At 50.5% G+C, this 18,228-nt stretch overlaps 1 protein-coding gene across 1 annotated transcript; it reads left to right on the top strand.

The window, feature by feature from the left end:
- Nucleotides 1-6,855: 6,855 nt before the first annotated feature.
- Nucleotides 6,856-17,952, top strand: GALR1 (galanin receptor 1). Its single transcript, XM_040264377.1, has 3 exons — nt 6,856-7,521; nt 11,927-11,992; nt 17,635-17,952. Exons 1-3 carry the CDS (start codon nt 6,856-6,858, stop codon nt 17,950-17,952), a joined length of 1,050 nt encoding a protein of 349 aa, XP_040120311.1.
- Nucleotides 17,953-18,228: the final 276 nt, after the last annotated feature.

An 18,228-nucleotide genomic window follows, 5' to 3' on the forward strand; every position in this document is an offset into this window, starting at 1 on the left:
GTGATTAGGAAGTTTTTCTTTTAAGAGTAGTTCACATTATGCTCCATGATAAATATTATCAGACCTAGATTTCAAATATGACTGCACTTTTATCCTTATTGTCCTCTCCTGTGCAGTTAGTAATCTACATGATGAAATTTTGATCAAGACTACTGACTTCTCGTGTGGCTTATTTTAGGGGCGTCCTTTCCTAGAGGAATCAGAATAGTAACAGAAGCTTTATGACCCCACTCCAAACTGCACTCATTTTCAGAGTGAACTTGTCACTGTTATTAAAAGAAGTCCTCATCTTCCCTCACCCAGTAAATCCTTTGACCGTGTCAAGATCCTGTGTTTGGACTTCCTGGGGCATCTCTCAGGAAATCTCCTGGACTCTGGCTCTTTACTTCACAGAGTCATTGACATCTTTGAGGAGTTGATAAGGCTAGGATGCTTGCTGTACATGGATTCTGAATAACATCTCAGGAGCTTCACGGATGCAAGACGCCCATCAATGAAACCAATCTGGACCCTAGAGGACAATGAGTTACCTGGGTGCAGAGCTGGCATCTAGGCTGGATGTTCCCTGAAGCTTTTGGCTCCCAGACTGTTAACCCTTCTGAGCCTGCAAACATGGCCTTGAGAGTGCTAGAGATCCTTACCCCGTGTGGCCGGAAGCAAAGGCAGGGCCTCTACTGTGTTAGACCCACCCTAGCTCTCCTCCTGCTGGGGCTGAGTGCTGCATGGCCCACTGGCGACACGCCGTCCTAACACGAAAGGAAAGAGCTACCCCCAAGGGAGCTGTGTGGTCTGCCCAGAGGGTGTCGGTGGGAGAGGGCGCCACTTGGGGGGTGGGGTTCTGCAGCTGCCTGAGAATGAGGAGACGACTGGTTTGGGTTCCATCCCCAGTTAGAGAACTAAGGTCTTGGAAGCCTCTCTGGACAGCCAAGAAAAAAAAAGTGTACAATTTTTAAAAAGTGTACAATTTAGTGGCGTTCGGCACATACGCAGTGCTGTGCAGCTGTCCCCGCTCTGCAGTTCCAGAACTTCTGCAGCATTGCAAAGTGAAGGTCTATACCAGTCAGCTCCCCCACCCCCGACCCTGCCACCCCTCCTCGGATGGACTTTCTGTCTCCAGGAATTCGCCTGTTTGAGGCAGCATTCAATTTTATGCCTTTCATCATGACTTGAATTGTCTAACCATCTGCATGTGTTTCTTTCATTGTCACAAAATGTCAACGTGGATTATGAAGGTAAAAGGGCTATGGACCATTTGCAATTCTTATGGATGCTTTCCTGTTTTAAAATCGTCCCAATAAATGTTCTTTTACATGATCTCATGGAGAATGAGATAATTAAATATACCTGGGTCAGACAGTGAACTAATGTACCATCGCTTTTACATAGAAAGGAGGTACTTGTTTCTGTGTAATTCCCAGGGATATTGTCACTTTATTAGGCAGGTTGCTGGGCACATCATAGCAAAGAATTATTAGTACATTAATATGCAATGATTAATTACGTTAAACTTCATTGTAATAAGCTGATTAGAACATTAGGTCGTGAAACGTGAGAGATTTGCTCCACAGCTTTCAATGCAGTTGTTAAACTACCCTAAGAAATTAAAAGATTTGATATATTAAATTAGGAGAAAATATTAGGTAATTTTGGATGGCATAATTGCCAGTGGTTCTAAGCACCACATATAATATCAAGCACACATTTACATATTTAATCTTAAGGAGATAAGCCATCAGAGAAAATAACTTCTACAAGCACAAAAGTTCATTGTGACCTTGCTTTCCATATTTCATTATCATAAGCAATCTAAATATTTAACAATAGAAAAAGAACTTGGTGGATTAAAAGCGAGAACTGACAAGAGCATAGAACAATGTCAGAAATTCTTTCAGGATCGAGCCAATAAAAGCCAGTGAATCCTTTTACAGGTGCTGTTTGTCATTATCTTTTTTTAAATCCACTGAGACTGATCTTTGCTTAATCAATATTTAATCTAACTTCAATCTTCATTCCTCCTGGCCTGTTGAAAATATTAATGATGGTGTCAGCGGTCTGAACACCCAGGTTCTCCCTACTCTCTGTCTCTCTCCTGTCCTCCTTCTCCTACGTGCAGGAAGATCCTTTCTCCAGTCAAACCCTTATTCCTTGAGTTTTAGGATTCCTCAAGCTTTGGCCACGCATCATTGTTTCTTGGCATTCTGCACACGCTCCGTGGTCTGACTTCTGCCAGGGCTGTTAACCAGGGTGGGCTGCCTGCAGTAAGAAGCAGACCCTAATACATCAGCCCCTCTATGAAGTAGAGATCTCTTTGAGACTCAGTATTCTGAGGCTTTGTTCAAGGCAGTGGGGCAGCTCTCCTCCTCAAGGTCTTCAGGGACCCAGGCCTCAGTTTCCTTGGAGGGTCAGAACACAATTCCATTGGTGCTGTTTGAATAAAGCTGACTCTGTAGCTCAGGGCTCTCTGAGAAGTCAGACAGTGGAGCGGGGAGGAGGGAGGAGCTTGAGGGAAGGCAGAGTTAGAGTTTCTTCCAGGTCGTGGCATATTTGCCGTGGCCTGTTTGCAGACTGAGGAAATGGAGGCAAGTGGAGGTGGACCACTCCAGGACCAGGTGAGGGACTTGCTGGAGGAGGAGGCAGGAGCTGCTGGGACCAAGCGTCAGGCCAGCTTGGGAGGAGGTGTGTGCTGACTGCGCTCCTGGGACGTGGGTGCTCCTGGAAGTGTGGTGGGCAGCATGGAAGACTTGGTCTGCTTCACTGAGTCGTTTGCACCCAGAGTCTCGTGGTTTGTGTCCTCAGCTGGGAGGGGTCTGTGGACTGGTTTAGGGGCTCATGGCAGCCCCCAAGCACACCTGGTCCATAAGCAGGTCCCCTATCCGGTGCTGAGCCTGGAGTTCTGGTCTGACGACATTTTAAATGACTTCATTTGGATCATTTTGAGTGATTTTCTTGTAAAAGAGGAATTTCTACCTGTAGTTTTCGATTTATTGAGTCCTATGGGCTTCCCTGGTGGCTCAGACAGTAAAGCGTCTTGCCTACAATGCGGGAAACCTGGGTTCGATCCCTGGGTCGGGAAAATCCCCTGGAGAAGGAAATGGCAACCCACTCCAGTACTCTTGCCTGGAGAATCCCATGGACTAAGGAGCCTGGTAGGCTACAGTCCATGGGGTCGCAAAGAGTCGGACACGACTGAGTGACTTCACTTTCACTTTCTATGAGATGAAACAGTGACACTTTTTCTGGAAAGAGACTTGGAAAATGTCCTTCATTCTTTTAGACTAGAAAGTATATGTTTACTTCTCTTCTGAATATTTGAAAGTCTGGGTTTGAAATGAAGAACGTGGGAAAAGTAAAAACAGCTCAGAGCATCCAAAGTACAAATGCATAGCTCTCTCTCTCCTTTGTCAGGACTCCCTGGAACCCCTGTCTCTGTCACAAGACTTATCATGTAAGTAACTGGTACTTACGTGTAAGTAACGGGTTTTTGTCTTTTTTCCTTGTGGACTATGTATTCCCTGACATCACCCACATTGTTAACCATCTCTCCTGGTGGGCGCAGCCCGGATGGGGAGGCACCAGCTCCTCGGAGCGCTGAGATCTAGGAACACTGAGTAGGTGGACGATGCAGGGATGCCCGGCTGAGCGCTTAGTCGTGTTTTGCGACCCTTTGGACTGTAGCCCTCCAGGCTCCTCGGTCCATGGGATTCTCCAGGCAAGAACACTGGAGCAGGTTGCCGTCTCCTCCTCCAGGGGATCCTCCTGACCCGGGGATTGATCCTGCGTCTTCTGTGTTGCACTTGAATTCTTTACCTGTTGAGTCAGATTGGCCTCCTGGGTCATACTCCTTTCTTGTTTAACAAATAAACACTTTGTGTGAGAGAAGGTTTTGGCCACGCCTTGGCCGTCTGCAGGCTTCCTGCCCCGCGTTCCCTCTGGGGCCTGTGCCTTCTGTCGTCATGATGCTGGGTGCACGCAGGGTGATGACGGAGCCGCACTGACGGGCCCGCCACCTCCATCCTGACTCTGGGTCTCACCAGATTCCCCCAGGTCTGCTTGGCCACCTGCCTGAGGCGGCGGCTGTCAGGTTTCTCCAACTTAAACTTATTCTCCGCCACCTGCCCGCAGTGTGGTCTTTGGAAGGAAGACTGTAAAAAGGTACATTTAAGGGAAGGGAGTTGCATCCATCTCTTTTATCCATAATAAAAGATAAGATCCATGAAATAAGGAACCTGGCTTTGTTTCTTGTTCTGTTTTCAGAACAAAATAGTTTTGGGCAAGTAGCAGGCACTGAAGGGTAACGAGTAAAAGAATAAAAACAGGCCACATTCTTTCTCCTTCCAATTAAAGGGAAAAAGCCACCTTCAAATGCAATCCTAAGTATGACAAAAAAGAGGAGGAAAAGAAGCATGGAAATAGAAAACAAATAGGAAGTATTAGTATAGAATAAAATGTTAAAACTTAAGAGTTATAAAAGCTTATTATAACAATAAATGTAAACAGATTAAATTCACCAGGTAAAAAAAAAGTTGAGATTATTAAGTTGGATTTTAGAGTAACTCAGTTATGTGCTGTTTCCAAGAGATATCAGGGAATCACAGGGCATAGTGAGATTGAAAAAGGTTGAGCAGGCCAAGGAAAAGCAACAGTGTTGGTATATGTACAGTAATAACAAAGTACACATTAAGGGAAATATAACCCCAACCATATAATATTAAAATAAGACCAAAACCCCACAGAATATTATTTAAGAACATATGCATATGCCATAAATGTATAAATAAGTGATCAATAGATGATACACTTAGGTTATCTGGAGATGTTGGAGTGAGGGTGAACGTTGTGACTGGGGAAGAATACAAAAGTGCTTTCAATTTTATTGATAATTTCTTTTACGATTCCAAGCTGCTTGATGGGCACGTTAGTATCTCATACAGTTTTATAATATCTGTTCCATGTTGAAAATAGTTCATAATAATAAGAAAACTCTTCCCCAAGTCTAATTACAAACAACTTTCCGTGCAGCACAGGGCACCATCACCGTGACAGTGTAGGTCGGAGGGCCCCCTGGCCCTGAGGGCAAGACAACTGAACCAGGTCCAGCCATCCTCTTAGGGAAGGCAAGGGTGTTCTTACTCTACCAGGAGACTTAGTAAGCTACTTAAACTCAATCTCGTCCTCTGGGAAATGGGTGGAAACAAGAAGGGAACTGCCAGCATTAAATGAAGCAAAGGATGCAGGTAAGATGCCTGGTATATGGTAGGTGTTCTATGAACTGCGTCAGAATCTTTCTGGAAATGAAGCAGAATACAACTATCCAGGTAGAGTCAAAGAGAAATCAAATCCTACTCATGCCCTAAACTTCTGGGGCCAGGGCAGACGTGCCTCAAAGTGCTCGCTTCCCTCGCAGCACCTGCCCCGGGGACACTGTGCCCTGTTCCTCGCCGCATTCCCCGCCCCCGCCCCCACCCCCACCCCCAGCCACGGCGCCCAGCGCCTAGTGGACACTCGGGCGTCATCTGGAGAATGGTGGAAGGTGTGGGGATACTTGAAAGGGAATACAGACAGATCGTGTAAACACTGCGAATTGAAGGGATCAATTTCAGCCCCTTAACTGCGAACCGGTAAGCATATAACGCTTACTGACACTTCTAGAGTTAAACAGCTCTTTTGTGTAGTCGGCGGATCCACAGCAGTGAAATGAAATCTATTCTTTTCATTTTTACAAATATTTCGCGCCTTCTGTATATGTCACTCGGATGAGTAACAAGGCAAAACTGATCTAAAGTTGGACGATGTAAACAGCGCACCTTCCCCTTTCATCTGACCCACGTTTATCAAGAAAACTCAAACAGGCCACCCGTTTCCTTTCCAGCTAGTTCCCTCTCTAGCAGCCGGCAGGGTGGGGGTGGGGTCAGGGATTTTACAAAGCCCCAGGTAGCCGCAGGGCCAATCACCGGTTTCTGGGCTTCATTCCTGGGGCGGGGAGCGCGCTCCCCGACCGCCAGCCCCGGAGCGAAGGGACGAGCGGTTTTGATGGAGGAGGAGGCCTGCGCACCGCCCGCCTCCCCGCCCAGCACGCCCTGATCGCGCACAGCCTTACTAGTCGGGGTCGGGGCGGGGGCTGCACCCAGGGGACTGCTGCGGTCGCTGGACGCTGGCAGGTCCGCAGTGCGCAGAGAAGAGCGCGCGACTGTTCTCTGAGAGGTGGTGGGCGGCGTCTCATCCCAGTGGGATTCGTCCAGTCCCTGCGTGCGCCTCGACTTCCGGGGGGCGGGGGACCCCCGGGTAGCGCGGATTTCAGCCGGGCTGAGTCCTCGCTACATCTCAGCGGCACCCTGCGGACGGCGGCGAAGGCGCAGACAGAGCGCTCGCTCAGCTGACCAAAAACTAAGGGGAAAGCGGCGCCGGCCGGCTGGGGGGCGCGGCGAGCCCTCTCCACTAACCGCGCGGTGCGCGCTGCGCGCCCGGCTGTGTCCCCGGAGCGCCGCGGGAAGGGAGCCGCGCGGAGCAACAGGTGCCGCCCGCAGCCTCTCGGGACGAGGGAAACGACCTGCAGCGGCGCGGAGCTGGTAAGGAGCAGAGGGCTCTCTCCTCCCTCAGGGCTGCGCCGGCCGGTCCCTCCTCCCCGGCTCGGTAGCGGATCAGCGGACGCCCGGCGCTCTTGGGACAGCCTCGCCAGTGCGGGAAGGTCCAGCTCCGGCTCCCGTCTGCGTCCTCTCCCAGGTGGCCCCGTCCGAAAAGTCGGTGCCACTCGGCCCGGGCGCCTGGGTTCTGAGTGCCCCGAGCTGGGTCACCCGGAGCCCCTCCTTCCCCGGCAGGCGCCCTTCGCCAGCGCGACCTAGGCTGCCCCTGCGCGCCATGGAGCTGGAGGTTGGGAACTTCAGCGAGGGGAACGCGAGCGGGCTCGAGCCCCCGACCCTGGAACCCAGGCCGCTCTTCGGTATCGGCGTGGAGAACTTCGTCACGCTGGTGGTGTTCGGCCTGATCTTCGCGCTCGGCGTGCTGGGCAACAGCCTGGTGATCACCGTGCTGGCGCGCAGCAAGCCGGGCAAGCCGCGCAGCACCACCAACCTGTTCATCCTCAACCTGAGCATCGCCGACCTGGCCTACCTGCTCTTCTGCATCCCCTTCCAGGCCACGGTGTACGCGCTGCCCACCTGGGTGCTGGGCGCCTTCATCTGCAAGTTCGTCCACTACTTTTTCACCGTGTCCATGCTGGTCAGCATCTTCACGCTGGCCGCGATGTCGGTGGACCGCTACGTGGCCATCGTGCACTCGCGCCGCTCCTCCGCCCTGCGGGTGTCCCGCAACGCGCTGCTGGGCGTGGGCTTCATCTGGGCGCTGTCCATCGTCATGGCCTCGCCGGTGGCCTACCACCAGCGCCTCTTCCACCGGGACGTCAGCAACCAGACCTTCTGCTGGGAGCAGTGGCCCAACCAGCGCCACAAGAAGGCCTACGTGGTGTGCACCTTCGTCTTCGGCTACCTGCTGCCGCTCCTGCTCATCTGCTTCTGCTACGCCAAGGTGCGGGGCGCGGGGCGGGTCCGCGGGCCCGGGGCGGCTCCTCTGTCCCCGCACCCCTCCGGGGCCCCGCCCCCTTGCCCTCCTCCCCTGCGAGTTTTCTGCCCCATCGCCTCCTCCGGCCGCGGCTTGGGCTCACGGGTTTGATGCTGCGTGAAAGTTGCTTGGAGTTTGGGCGACACCGGGAAAGTTTGCAGATCTGGGCATCCGTCCTGGCCCCCGCAAGCACTGGGCCCTGAGGTTGTCCCCAAAGGAGGCGGGGTTCAACACCCACTTCTCAGGAGGTTTTAGCCTTGTAGCCCGCTCAGCCTGCCTGATCGCCTGCATGGCCACAGCGTTATGTGAGCGCCTGGTCCTGCCGAGCGGGCCTCTTTGCTGGGTGGAGAGCCCACGCCCCTCAGCAGCCCTCAACTGGGGTCGGACGGGGGGATTTCACTGCCCGCGGGGTGCACGGGGCGGGGGCGCCGGCCAGGACCGCCTTTGCGAAACCGCTGCTCCCGGCGACAGAGCTATGAATTTTATTTCATAACACAAGTTAGGCGTCATAAATCCAAATGGTCAGAAGTATTTCCTCGCGGATTCTCCAGAGAACGTTGGATGGGTGGGTTTGCTGCTGCCGTTTCCTCATTTCAGTCCTTTTAGGAGGAGGTAAAGAATATTAAGTGGTTCAGGTGGCAGGTCTAAAGCCTCCGCTGGGAGACACACAGCTGACACCTGTCTGGTCCCCCTACCCCGCATCTCCCTTCTCTGTGCAGTGCCCTTCCCCCCAGCTCAGCACAATCACGTTCTCTCTCATTAATAACACATGGTTTTGAAGATTTTGTAAAATCTTAAAAGTCTTACACCTTTTACACAACTTGTTTGTGTGTGTTAGTCACAGTCCTATCTGACTCTTTGCGACCCCATGGACTGTAGCTGGTCAAGCTCCTCTGTCCATGGAATTCTCCAGGCATGAATACTGGAGTAGGTAGCCATTCCCTCTTCCAGGGGATCTTCCCCAGCTAGGGATCAAACATGGGTCTCCTGCATTGTAGGCATATTATTTGCTGTCTGAGCCACCATATCGCTTAGTAATCAGGAGATGCAGTGCATGGGGTGAGATCCCCCCTCCCTGACACACCCTCCCCAATACCATCGCCAGTAGAAAAATACTTCTGTGACTGAATTCTGAGATCTGCACCATTTTATCTTCTCTCTCTCTCTTTCTCTGCTTCTCAATTTCTTTCTGATAAGCCTGTGATTCCAGGACTGTGAATAATCAGGTGAAGTAGTACAGCAATCAGTTCTTATGTTCCACTCATAGTTTTTTTTCCCCCAGGAGAAATGTGGACTATGAGCCACCTGGTTTTGTTTGCCCCTCCCCCAGGCCATCTATCTAGAGCAGTGTCTATTTTGAATGGTAGTGTTTTTGGATATGATCTGAAAGAATGTCCTGCATCGAAGGGTTGTGCATAAAGTCATGCAGTGAAGGCAGGAAGTTGGGAATCACTGTAGCTTAGCTCTTTGATAAATGGCTGGTTTATTCCCTTTGCTTCTAGCAAAAGCAAATCAAAGCTTAGTCTGCACAGGGCAGGGGTCTCCAGTGTGCTCTATGTCACTTGATCTGCAGGTGACCCAGTGGTTTGGAGCCACTGTGCATATTTTATTGATAAGGAAAGAGGGTTTTGGAGGAGTTTAGCAGCTGACTGAGGGTGTGAAGCTGGTAAAGCTTTCAGAAAGGATTTCCATGCAGGGCTTCCAAGCCCCCTGGGGGAGGCCTGCTTGTGGGGCATGGGCCTTGAGACTAGAGCAATTCTTAAAGTATCTGGCTTTTCATTCATCATTACGTGGGTTATTCTTCCTTTGTTTCCCAAAAGTCTTTGTCTTTTGGAAATTCAGGTCTTTTAAATGGAAACAACAAGATAAACTTCTAGGAAGAAACCAGCCTACATTTCTGTCATTTGAGAATTTATAAAAGTCATACCTAAGGCAAAGTTTCTAAATTAAAAAATTCAGTAAATACATGATCATTGGGATCTTTTTACAAATATGGAAATAGTTTGCCTTTAAGCATAACTGGAAATTTCTTTGAAACTCAAAGTAATATTTGCATATTCATTCTAGGGCTTGAAAAAAGGTAAAGATTAGACTTCAATTGCTTTCCTTTGATTCAGTTACTGTCTGCTTTGCATGGAAGGGTTTCACTACTTAAATGTTACATTCGGGATTGATTGTTACCCCAAGGCCCAGATCAAAAGACATATAAAATCACAGTGTTTTTCTTGTTTTATTTTTTTTTAAGTTAACAAAGGAATTGCATTCCAGAGTTGCCTTCTGTACTGACAGGAGTTTAGTGGAAGGTCCTTTGCACCTGCCCTTCCCGGAGACCCAGAATGCGGGGCTGGAGGATGAGTCTGGGGCGCCCTCTGCTGCTGTGGGGTTGGCTCACTCTTCCCTCGGGGGAGTACTTGTCCTGGGCCTTCCTTGGCCTGACACCAGATGAACTCGTGACCTGCCCGGTTCCCGCACATTCCTGGAGACATCCTGTGCCAGGACGGGTGTCGGCCTCTTGCACACACTTCTGAAAGTACGAGTGACGGGGAAGTGCCCGCTCACCACTGTCATCAGCTTCCAGAGGAGCACAGTCATAACCCTTCCTCCTCCAATGGCGAGACCTTCGTGGGGTCTGTCACACGAGTCAGTGTGGGTCCATAGTGTGCGCTCATGGAGTGGAACAGAGACAGGAGAAACATGCTTGGGCGTTCTCCCCGTGGACCACTCCACGGCGTTCCTTAGGCGTTTTGCAGTTATGAGATGTGACCCCCGAGTCTGTGGAAGAACTGAGTGGCCCCAGGCCAGGTAACATAGAGGTAACATCTGACTTTTCCACGTGGGGCCCTCTCCAGGCAGCCCTCGGTGACGCTGCCTTGCCATCTCTCCCTTTCTTTTAGTGACCGGAGCCCTCCTCTGGCTGTGGGGAGGCTGTCCCCAAGGAACCCGGCCCGGCTGGTCCTCTCTGGGAGGGGCCCTGTCCAGCCTGTTCCTTCCTCTTGAAAGTCCTCTTCATTTGTTTCTGCACAAGCCTCCCTTCTGTCGTTCTCTTCCATTCGATTTTCAATACCCCAGTTGCTGATGGCAGGACAGTAGACGGACCCATTGTTGCTGTACTGAGAGTGACCCCAGATGTCCCCATAGTAAGTGAGAGGCTTGTCTTGCGGAGGATGCTGAGCCCTTGTGGGAAGTGAGCAGTATTTTGGTAGGGCTGGGAGTTTGGAGTCAGAAATTCACATGACAGCTGCTTGACCGGGGTAGGGAATCGTGAAAGTGAAGTGAAAGTGTTAGTTGCTCAGTCACGTCCGCCTCTTTGTGACTCCAGGGATTGTAGCCCACCAGGCTCCTCTGTCCATGAGATTCTCCAGGCAAGAATACTGAAGTGGGGTGCCATGGCCTTCTCCAGGGGATCTTCCCTACCCAGGCATCGAACCCATTGCAGGCAGATTCTTTACCATCTGAGACACCAGGGAAGCCCAGGGAATCATGAAGTGGTGGATAAATCCCGCGGCTTCTTGATCAGGGAGTGCCTGATGACTCCAGAGGATTGCATCCACCCAGACAGAGCAGCTTTTGTAATACGTTCAGTTTGATTAAGTTATTTCCATGCTGTGGTGCTCCAGGGGGACAGGAAGGTGGCTGGAACACTGTTTCCAGTGTTTGGAGGGACTCACTGAGCAACTGACGGGCAGTCTCAAGTGCTTAGGTTTTTCAGTCATAAGAATGAACTCAAGACCTGCCTGGAGTGTGTACCACCATCCTGACCCTGTTGTACGGCTTAGTTGCAAATTCTTATGTGGAACCACACTGTCTCACATCATTTCTCCTGAGTATGACGCTGGCGAGAGAAGACAAAACTAGTTTCTCTAGGGAAGGAAACAAGTGTCTCCCTGGAAGCCTCCCTGATGGGACATTAGCTGTAGAACCTTGCAGAATGGTGGGCTGTCAGCTATCAGTGTTGTTGGAAGGCAGTCTGTAGTTTTCCCACATATCTAGGATTTAACATATAGCGACTGAGCTGCCTGAGAATCCCAGGGACCTGGGATTGTGGAAATGTAGACTCTTAGGGGAAACCAGGTGGCAGGGAGGCCAACGGGGATGCAGGTATGGGCAGCGGAGTGGGTCTTTCTGGAAGAAACCTTGGAGCTACCTGCACCAGAGCTCTGCCTACAGGTGCTCCAGACACAGGTGGTTAGAAGACCAGACGTTCATGGCAATCCATAGTCGTCATTACTCCACCAGCTCATGTGAATTGCCGCTTGCGTGATTTTGTAAACCATGGTCTTCCCTTTTCAGAACATCAGGAAATGTCAGTGCAAAATGGACAATGAATTGTGCGGTCTGAGGCAAACCGATTTTATTAGTCTGTGTTTTGCAGGTTCTTAACCATTTGCATAAAAAGTTGAAGAACGTGTCAAAGAAGTCAGAGGCATCAAAGAAAAAGGTAAATCTCATGGGTTTACATTCTCCATGCCATTTCTGGAGCTTGGTTTAATGTATACTCTTAGCTCTCCTGCATCCTCCTGTGAAATTATGGTTCCTGGGTTCAGCAGTTTGTAATGAACAGCTTAGCCCTGGGCAGAGAGGAGACATGGAGAGTCAGCTGCTGAGGGTGAGCAGGCGACTGAGCTGCCTGAGAACGTGGGTGGAGGTCTGGGGAGGGGCCGAAAGGTGTGTCTTCTGGATTCTGAGCCTCTGGAGAAGGTGCGCTGTGGGTGACTGGGACAGAGTGTCAGGTGGCCGGACCCACAGTTTGCTTGAAACTGCAGGTGCTGCTCGTGGTAAAGAACCCGCCTGCAAGTGCAGGAGTCCCGAGTTCCATTCCTGGGTTGGGGGGATTCCCTCGAGGAGGGCACAGCAACCGCTCCAGCCCTCTTGCCTGGAGAACCCCACGGACAGAGGAGCCTGGTGGGCTGCAGTCCATGGGGTCGCAGAGACACGACTGAAGAGACTTAGCAGACACACTTCTTGTATTGTGTATTTACTGTCTCTGATGTGGTTCCAGGAGGCCCCGTCTTAATTATCTTTCGAGCGAGTGTTGCTGTATCCCTCCCTGAAGCCTTGTAGCAGTTGCTGTGCTCTGCTCTCTTCCTCCCAGACGGGTGCTTGTTCGGCCCCCCGGGGGCAGAACTGAAGATGGGAGCGGCTTCAGGAGGGTCCAGCCCATCTTTAATTGTCTGTCTCATTCTCTCCTGAATCCCGATTCCCACAAGCTTCCCGTGAAGAGTTTGACAGCATCTGACACCCTGCGATTTATTATGTTTCAAACCCAGTCTGAGGAAAAGCTATTTTACAAATTGGGATTAATTTACCTCTTACTCAGATCATATCCTGGAGAAGGAAATGACAACCCACTCCAGTATTCTTGCTTGGAAAATCCCACGGAGAGAGGAGCCTGGTGGGCTGCAGTCCCTAGGGTCACAAAGAGTTGGACACAACTAAGCGACTGAACTGAACTGAAAGATTAGTGAGCCTTTTAACATTTACATTGTTTGGTTTTATATGTGTTTGTGTACATATGGGTGTGTGTGTGTGTGTGAGTGAGAGGCATGTGTATTGCTGTTGTGTTAATTGCTCAGTCATTTCTGACTCTTTGTGACTTCATGGACTGTTGCCCGCCAGGCTCCTCTGTCCATGGGATTCTCCAGACAAGAATACTGCCGTGGTTGCTAAGCCCTTCTCCAGGGCATTTTCCTGACCCAGGGATCAAACCTGGGCCTCCCACTTTGCAGGCTGCTTCTTTACTGTCTGAGCCACTAGTGAAGTACAAGATACACACACGTGAGAGAATATATTATATGTGCTTAGTCACTCAGTTGTGTCTGACTCTTTGCAACCACGGACCATAGTTCACCAGGCTCCTCTGTCCATGGGGATTCTTCAGGCCAGAAAACTGGAGTGGGTATCCATGCCCTCCTCCAGGGGATCTTCCCAACACAGGATCAAATCCAGGCCTCCTGCACTGCAGGCAGATTCTTTACCATCTGAGCCACCAGGAAAGCCCAAGAATACTGGAATGGGTAGCCTTTCCCTTCTCCAGGTGATCTTCCTGACCCAGGAATTGAACCAGGTCTCCTGCATTGCAGGCAGATTCTTTACTGGCTGAGCCACCAGGGAACGTATATGTAAATGCAATTCTTCCCACGGGAGAAGTTCTCAACATTTGGAGGAGGGAAGATTTTCTCTTCCATTCTCACAACCGCTGACCCTTAATAACCACTGAACAGATGTCAGATCTCTTTTGATGTATTGAATTACTTCCTTGTTTGCACAGAACAAATAGTTTTTATGTGCATGTACCTGCGTCTAGGCAAAGGCTAGCAGACAGATGTGGGGAGTAGGGTAGGAAGACAGAAGGGGGAGACGGGGCAGAGGAGGGGAGGGCCCAGGGTGGAGAGCCAGCGCGCCTCTGCCCGGAGGCAGAGGTTGGATCGGCTCAGCCGATCCTGCTCTGGGTCCAGGCAGAGAAGAGTGTTCCTGGGTGAGTACACACTCAGTTTCTGATGGATCATGGAGCGATGCGAGAAGATCTTGGAGGTTTATTCGTTTCAGCTGTACCCATTTCTGGCTCCTCGCCTCGGTGGCTGCATAGGGCCCCATCCATAAGGGCCCCACTTCATGTGAAGGCTGGTAGCGCTCCTGGGGTGGAGGGTTAGGTTCAACACAAACGTGCTCAACAGCTCTCCTGCCTGTTTGGAGGAAAATAGAGAAGAGTGTGCTCTTCTTTGCCAAAATAGTAGTGAGCACAGTACAGAGCCCTGCCTTGATTAACACTAGGCTCGGCTGGACCTAAAGAAACATTTTCTGGCACAAGGCTCATCAGATAGGAAAACAAGATTCTTAACAATTTCTGGAAGACTTCCCAGTAGGGTAGACTTCCCCAGGATGGTTCCTGGTAATAGGGAGGTAGGTGCGAGACCCTCATGGTACCTTCTTAACCACGAGGTTCTTTTACAGCTGCTCTTTTTCCCCATCTGGCTTGGAGTAACTCAGCAAGCTTTTGGGCTGTCATTTGTACAATTTACAAAATGTTTCTCATCAGTCTCATCATTTAGTCACTTTTTCCTTCCCTGCCAAGTTCCATTAGATGGATTATGAGTAAAATTCTTTGAAGGAAAAAAAAATCAGATATCTCAGATGGCTTGAAAAATAGCATCTCACAGGAAGAGGAGAAATTACTATTTTTCAGATACTTTCAGTGCAAGAAGTAAAAAGAAGGCAGGCTAATAAAAGGCCCAACCTTAGGTATAAGAATTCATGCAGAGACTTGGCACGCAACCTTCAACGAGGACTTTTTCCCTATCAAACGGTGATGCTCCGGTTCTGCACGCTACATGGACAGACGGGGAGCGTAGGCGATGCGTCGGGTGTAAACCCATTTGTGATTCAGGCAAATGATACTGTACGAAATGAAAATAGCCCCCATCCCCACAGAAGGCCTCGTCTCCTCACTGTCTGACTTTTCTAAGGGGAAGAGCGGAAGCGGGTTTGGAACTTTTCCGAGGAGACGCTGTGGGTCAGCCCAGGTGCAGTCAGCACCGAGGAGGCTCCTCAGCCTTCTCCTCGAGGCGGGCGAGGCCGCTTGCTTTTGTTGTGACTCCTGCAGGATTCTTCACTGATTCTTCAAGCGCTCATGAGCTATGTCGGTAGGCAGGCTCCTGGGCGGATACGTCATCCGCACGACCTGTGGAAGCAGCGCTGCGGGCCGTGAGGCCCCGATACCTGAATTTTCATGAAGTGCTGCGTGATGGCTCGCTGAGCTGCTGGAAACCCAGGTCTGGGGTTGTTGTTCAGTTGCTCAGTCGTGTCCGACTCTGTGACCCCATGGACTGCAGCACACCAGGCTTCCCTGTTCCTCACCAAACTCATGCCCATTGAGCTGGTGATGCCATCCAGCCATCTCATCCTCTGTCAACTCCGCCTCCCGTCTTCAATCTTTCCCAGCATCAGGGTCTCCAGTGAGTCAGTTCTTCACATCAGGTGGCCAAAGTATTGGAGCTTCACCTTCAACATCAGTCCTTCCAATGAACACCTAGGACTGATCTCCTTTAGGAAGGACTGGTTGGCTCTCCTTGCAGTCCAAGGGATGCTCGAGAGTCTTCTCCAGCACCACAGTTCAAAAGCATCAATTCTTCAGTGCTCAGCCATTATTTTGTTAGTACAGTGAGTTATTTTGACCAGATCTTGACCTTGAGCTGGTGTGTTCCAGGTGCATGTTTTCTGAGTTGGGGGTTTTGAGGGCGCTGTTCTGTGGGTGGATGTCTTTCTGCATCCCGCCCACGTCTTCCCAGTTCTGTGGTCCTGGTTCTCTGACGTAAGGGAGACAGAGGAGGGAGCCATGCGTGTCTCTCCCTGGGCGCCTTGATGTGCTCGCATCGTGTGAAGCTGTGGCTGGTATGGAGGCCACTGGGGTGCAGGGCTGAGCACCAGGGCCCATGTGCAGGTCGCCCACTCCTGTACCAGCTCGGATGGGCTGAGATGCCTGTGAAATAGGCAGAAAATAAATAGTGAACCTTTGTCGACCCATAGCTGGGAGCACAAACATTGTATTAAACAAGCATTCTGTTAAATTCTTTTGGGAGCATCATTTGATAAATGATAAAGTTTATGTAAGTACCCATTGATATTCTTTCCTGATTTATATTGCAATCTTAAGTGACTCACATTTCAAAGCTACAGGCAGACCAAGGAAAGGAACCTCGTTCGTGGTTCCGAAAAGACCAGTAGACCCGCTAAAAATAAAAGGCAGATTTTGAATGACCTTGGGTAACCACACACAGTAACAAACCCTCCATAGAAAAGCCGCCCTGCTGACAGTTGCCCTACAGGGATACAGATAGCGTGGCTCTTACCTGTAAGCTGTCGGGGTGTAGTTCTGACCTCAGCTCGTTACTTAGTGAAAACCTCCTGAAAGGAGCCATGAAACAGAATATCCAGAGAGCATTGCGCTTTGTGCGGCACAGAAATGGCCTTCCTGTCTTAGGCAGGACAGCGGGTGTGCTCCAGGCTATTTGTAGGTGTAATTGCGTCTAGACGGTTATTGAATCATCAGGAGTGCATCCCATACTCTAACGGGTAACGGAGGGATAGCAGACGATCCTTGACGTCCGGGAGTGGGGTGCTGGTCTGCTCTCTGTGTCATGCGGGCGGCAGCCTCAGTCTGGAAGCCTGCCGCCCTGGAATCCCTGCGGTCAGCTTTGTACCTGAGCTGTTTGAGGGTGTTAAGTGGACCAGGTCCAGTCAGAGAATCATCACGTTGGGTCACCCCAGTCACAGGCCAGGAGGCTGAGGCCCAGGGAGGTGGCCTCATTTTTCAAAGGTCATCAAACTCTTGGCTTTTGGATGGGTCGTGGCACCTTCTGACCATCATGTGGTCAGAGTAAGCATGAGTGTAACTCCTGTCTCCAGTGCCCTGGCCGCCCTTGCTCCGACCTCGTTCTGAAGCCCGAGCGTGTCCTCTCCCATCTCTGCCGGGTTCCCTGGCTTCAGCCTGCCTCTTGGACAAACTTCCTCTCCGAGTCAGTCAGCTACCCCGCGTCTCTTCTGGAAGACTTGCTATCTTAAGCCTCGTGTTCTGGGGCGCTGTGGGCTGTGACAGTCGGGTTCTAACTCACAGGAAGTAAGAGCAAAGTCATGGCATACCAAAAGAACATTCTTGCAGAGTGGGGGTCAAAGCTTCTCCTGTGAAAGGGTCCTGTGGGTCCACAACTGTTTCCTGGTGGGGGAGTCCCTGCTCCATGGTGTGAGGCTGGAGGGAAAATAAGCACCGTCCTTCTCTCTCTCCTTCCCCTCCACCCTGCCTCCCTGAATTCATGGATCCCAGTGGGATCGCTTCTCTCCAGGGGCAAAGCAGACAGGGGACCACCGGGCCACGCTTTTAGCTCCTTTAGGGGTGTGACTGCAAAGTCAAGGTCAGCGCTCCGAGCAGGTTTAGGACGCACTTGCTTCTGTGAAAATGTACAGGAAATTCCCTCTGTCAGTGCATGAGCTAGAATGTGGGGTTCCTGTCTGTTGTGATCCGCGCCTTTGCTCTCCTCTCTTCTCCTCTGTTGTAATCAGCGCCTCTGCTTCCTTCCCTTCTCCTAGACCGCGCAGACGGTGCTGGTGGTGGTGGTGGTCTTTGGGGTCTCCTGGCTGCCTCACCACGTCATCCATCTCTGGGCTGAGTTTGGGGTGTTCCCGCTGACCCCCGCCTCCTTCTTCTTCAGGATCACGGCCCATTGCCTGGCCTACAGCAACTCCTCCGTGAACCCCATCATTTACGCCTTTCTCTCCGAAAACTTCAGGAAGGCTTATAAGCAAGTGTTCAAGTGCCAAGCCCGCAAGGAGTCACCTCTTAACGACACTAAAGAAAATAAAAGTCGACTAGACACCCCACCATCAACCAATTGTACTCACGTGTGAAAAAAGAGTATTATTTCAAAATGTGGTATTTGGATGCATGTGGACCAGACACAGAAATACACTGGGGTGTTAAGCAAGGCAGTAACTTACTATCTTAACAACAATTCATATTATATTGATTGAATTCCACTTGTGTTTAAAAAGTACTTTGATCTACCTGGAAAATCCCTAGGTGTAGTGAAGGCCATTTCTAAATTTTATTTCTAAATTCTATTCCATAAGCAAAAAAGAATAATATAGTTTTTTTTTAGAATAATATAGTTTTATACATCTTAA

This window comes from Oryx dammah, unplaced genomic scaffold (genome assembly GCF_014754425.2).
Source record: "Oryx dammah isolate SB20612 unplaced genomic scaffold, SCBI_Odam_1.1 HiC_scaffold_22, whole genome shotgun sequence".
In the NCBI taxonomy this organism is placed as follows: Eukaryota; Metazoa; Chordata; class Mammalia; order Artiodactyla; family Bovidae; genus Oryx; species Oryx dammah.

Coding starts and splice junctions, on each gene's coding strand:
- GALR1 (XM_040264377.1), top strand. CDS start 6,856: ATGGAGCTGGAGGTTGGGAACTTCAGCGAGGGGAACGCGAGCGGGCTC. Junction 7,522..11,926: donor TCTGCTTCTGCTACGCCAAG/GTGCGGGGCGCG, acceptor TGTGTTTTGCAG/GTTCTTAACCATTTGCATAA. Junction 11,993..17,634: donor CAGAGGCATCAAAGAAAAAG/GTAAATCTCATG, acceptor CCCTTCTCCTAG/ACCGCGCAGACGGTGCTGGT.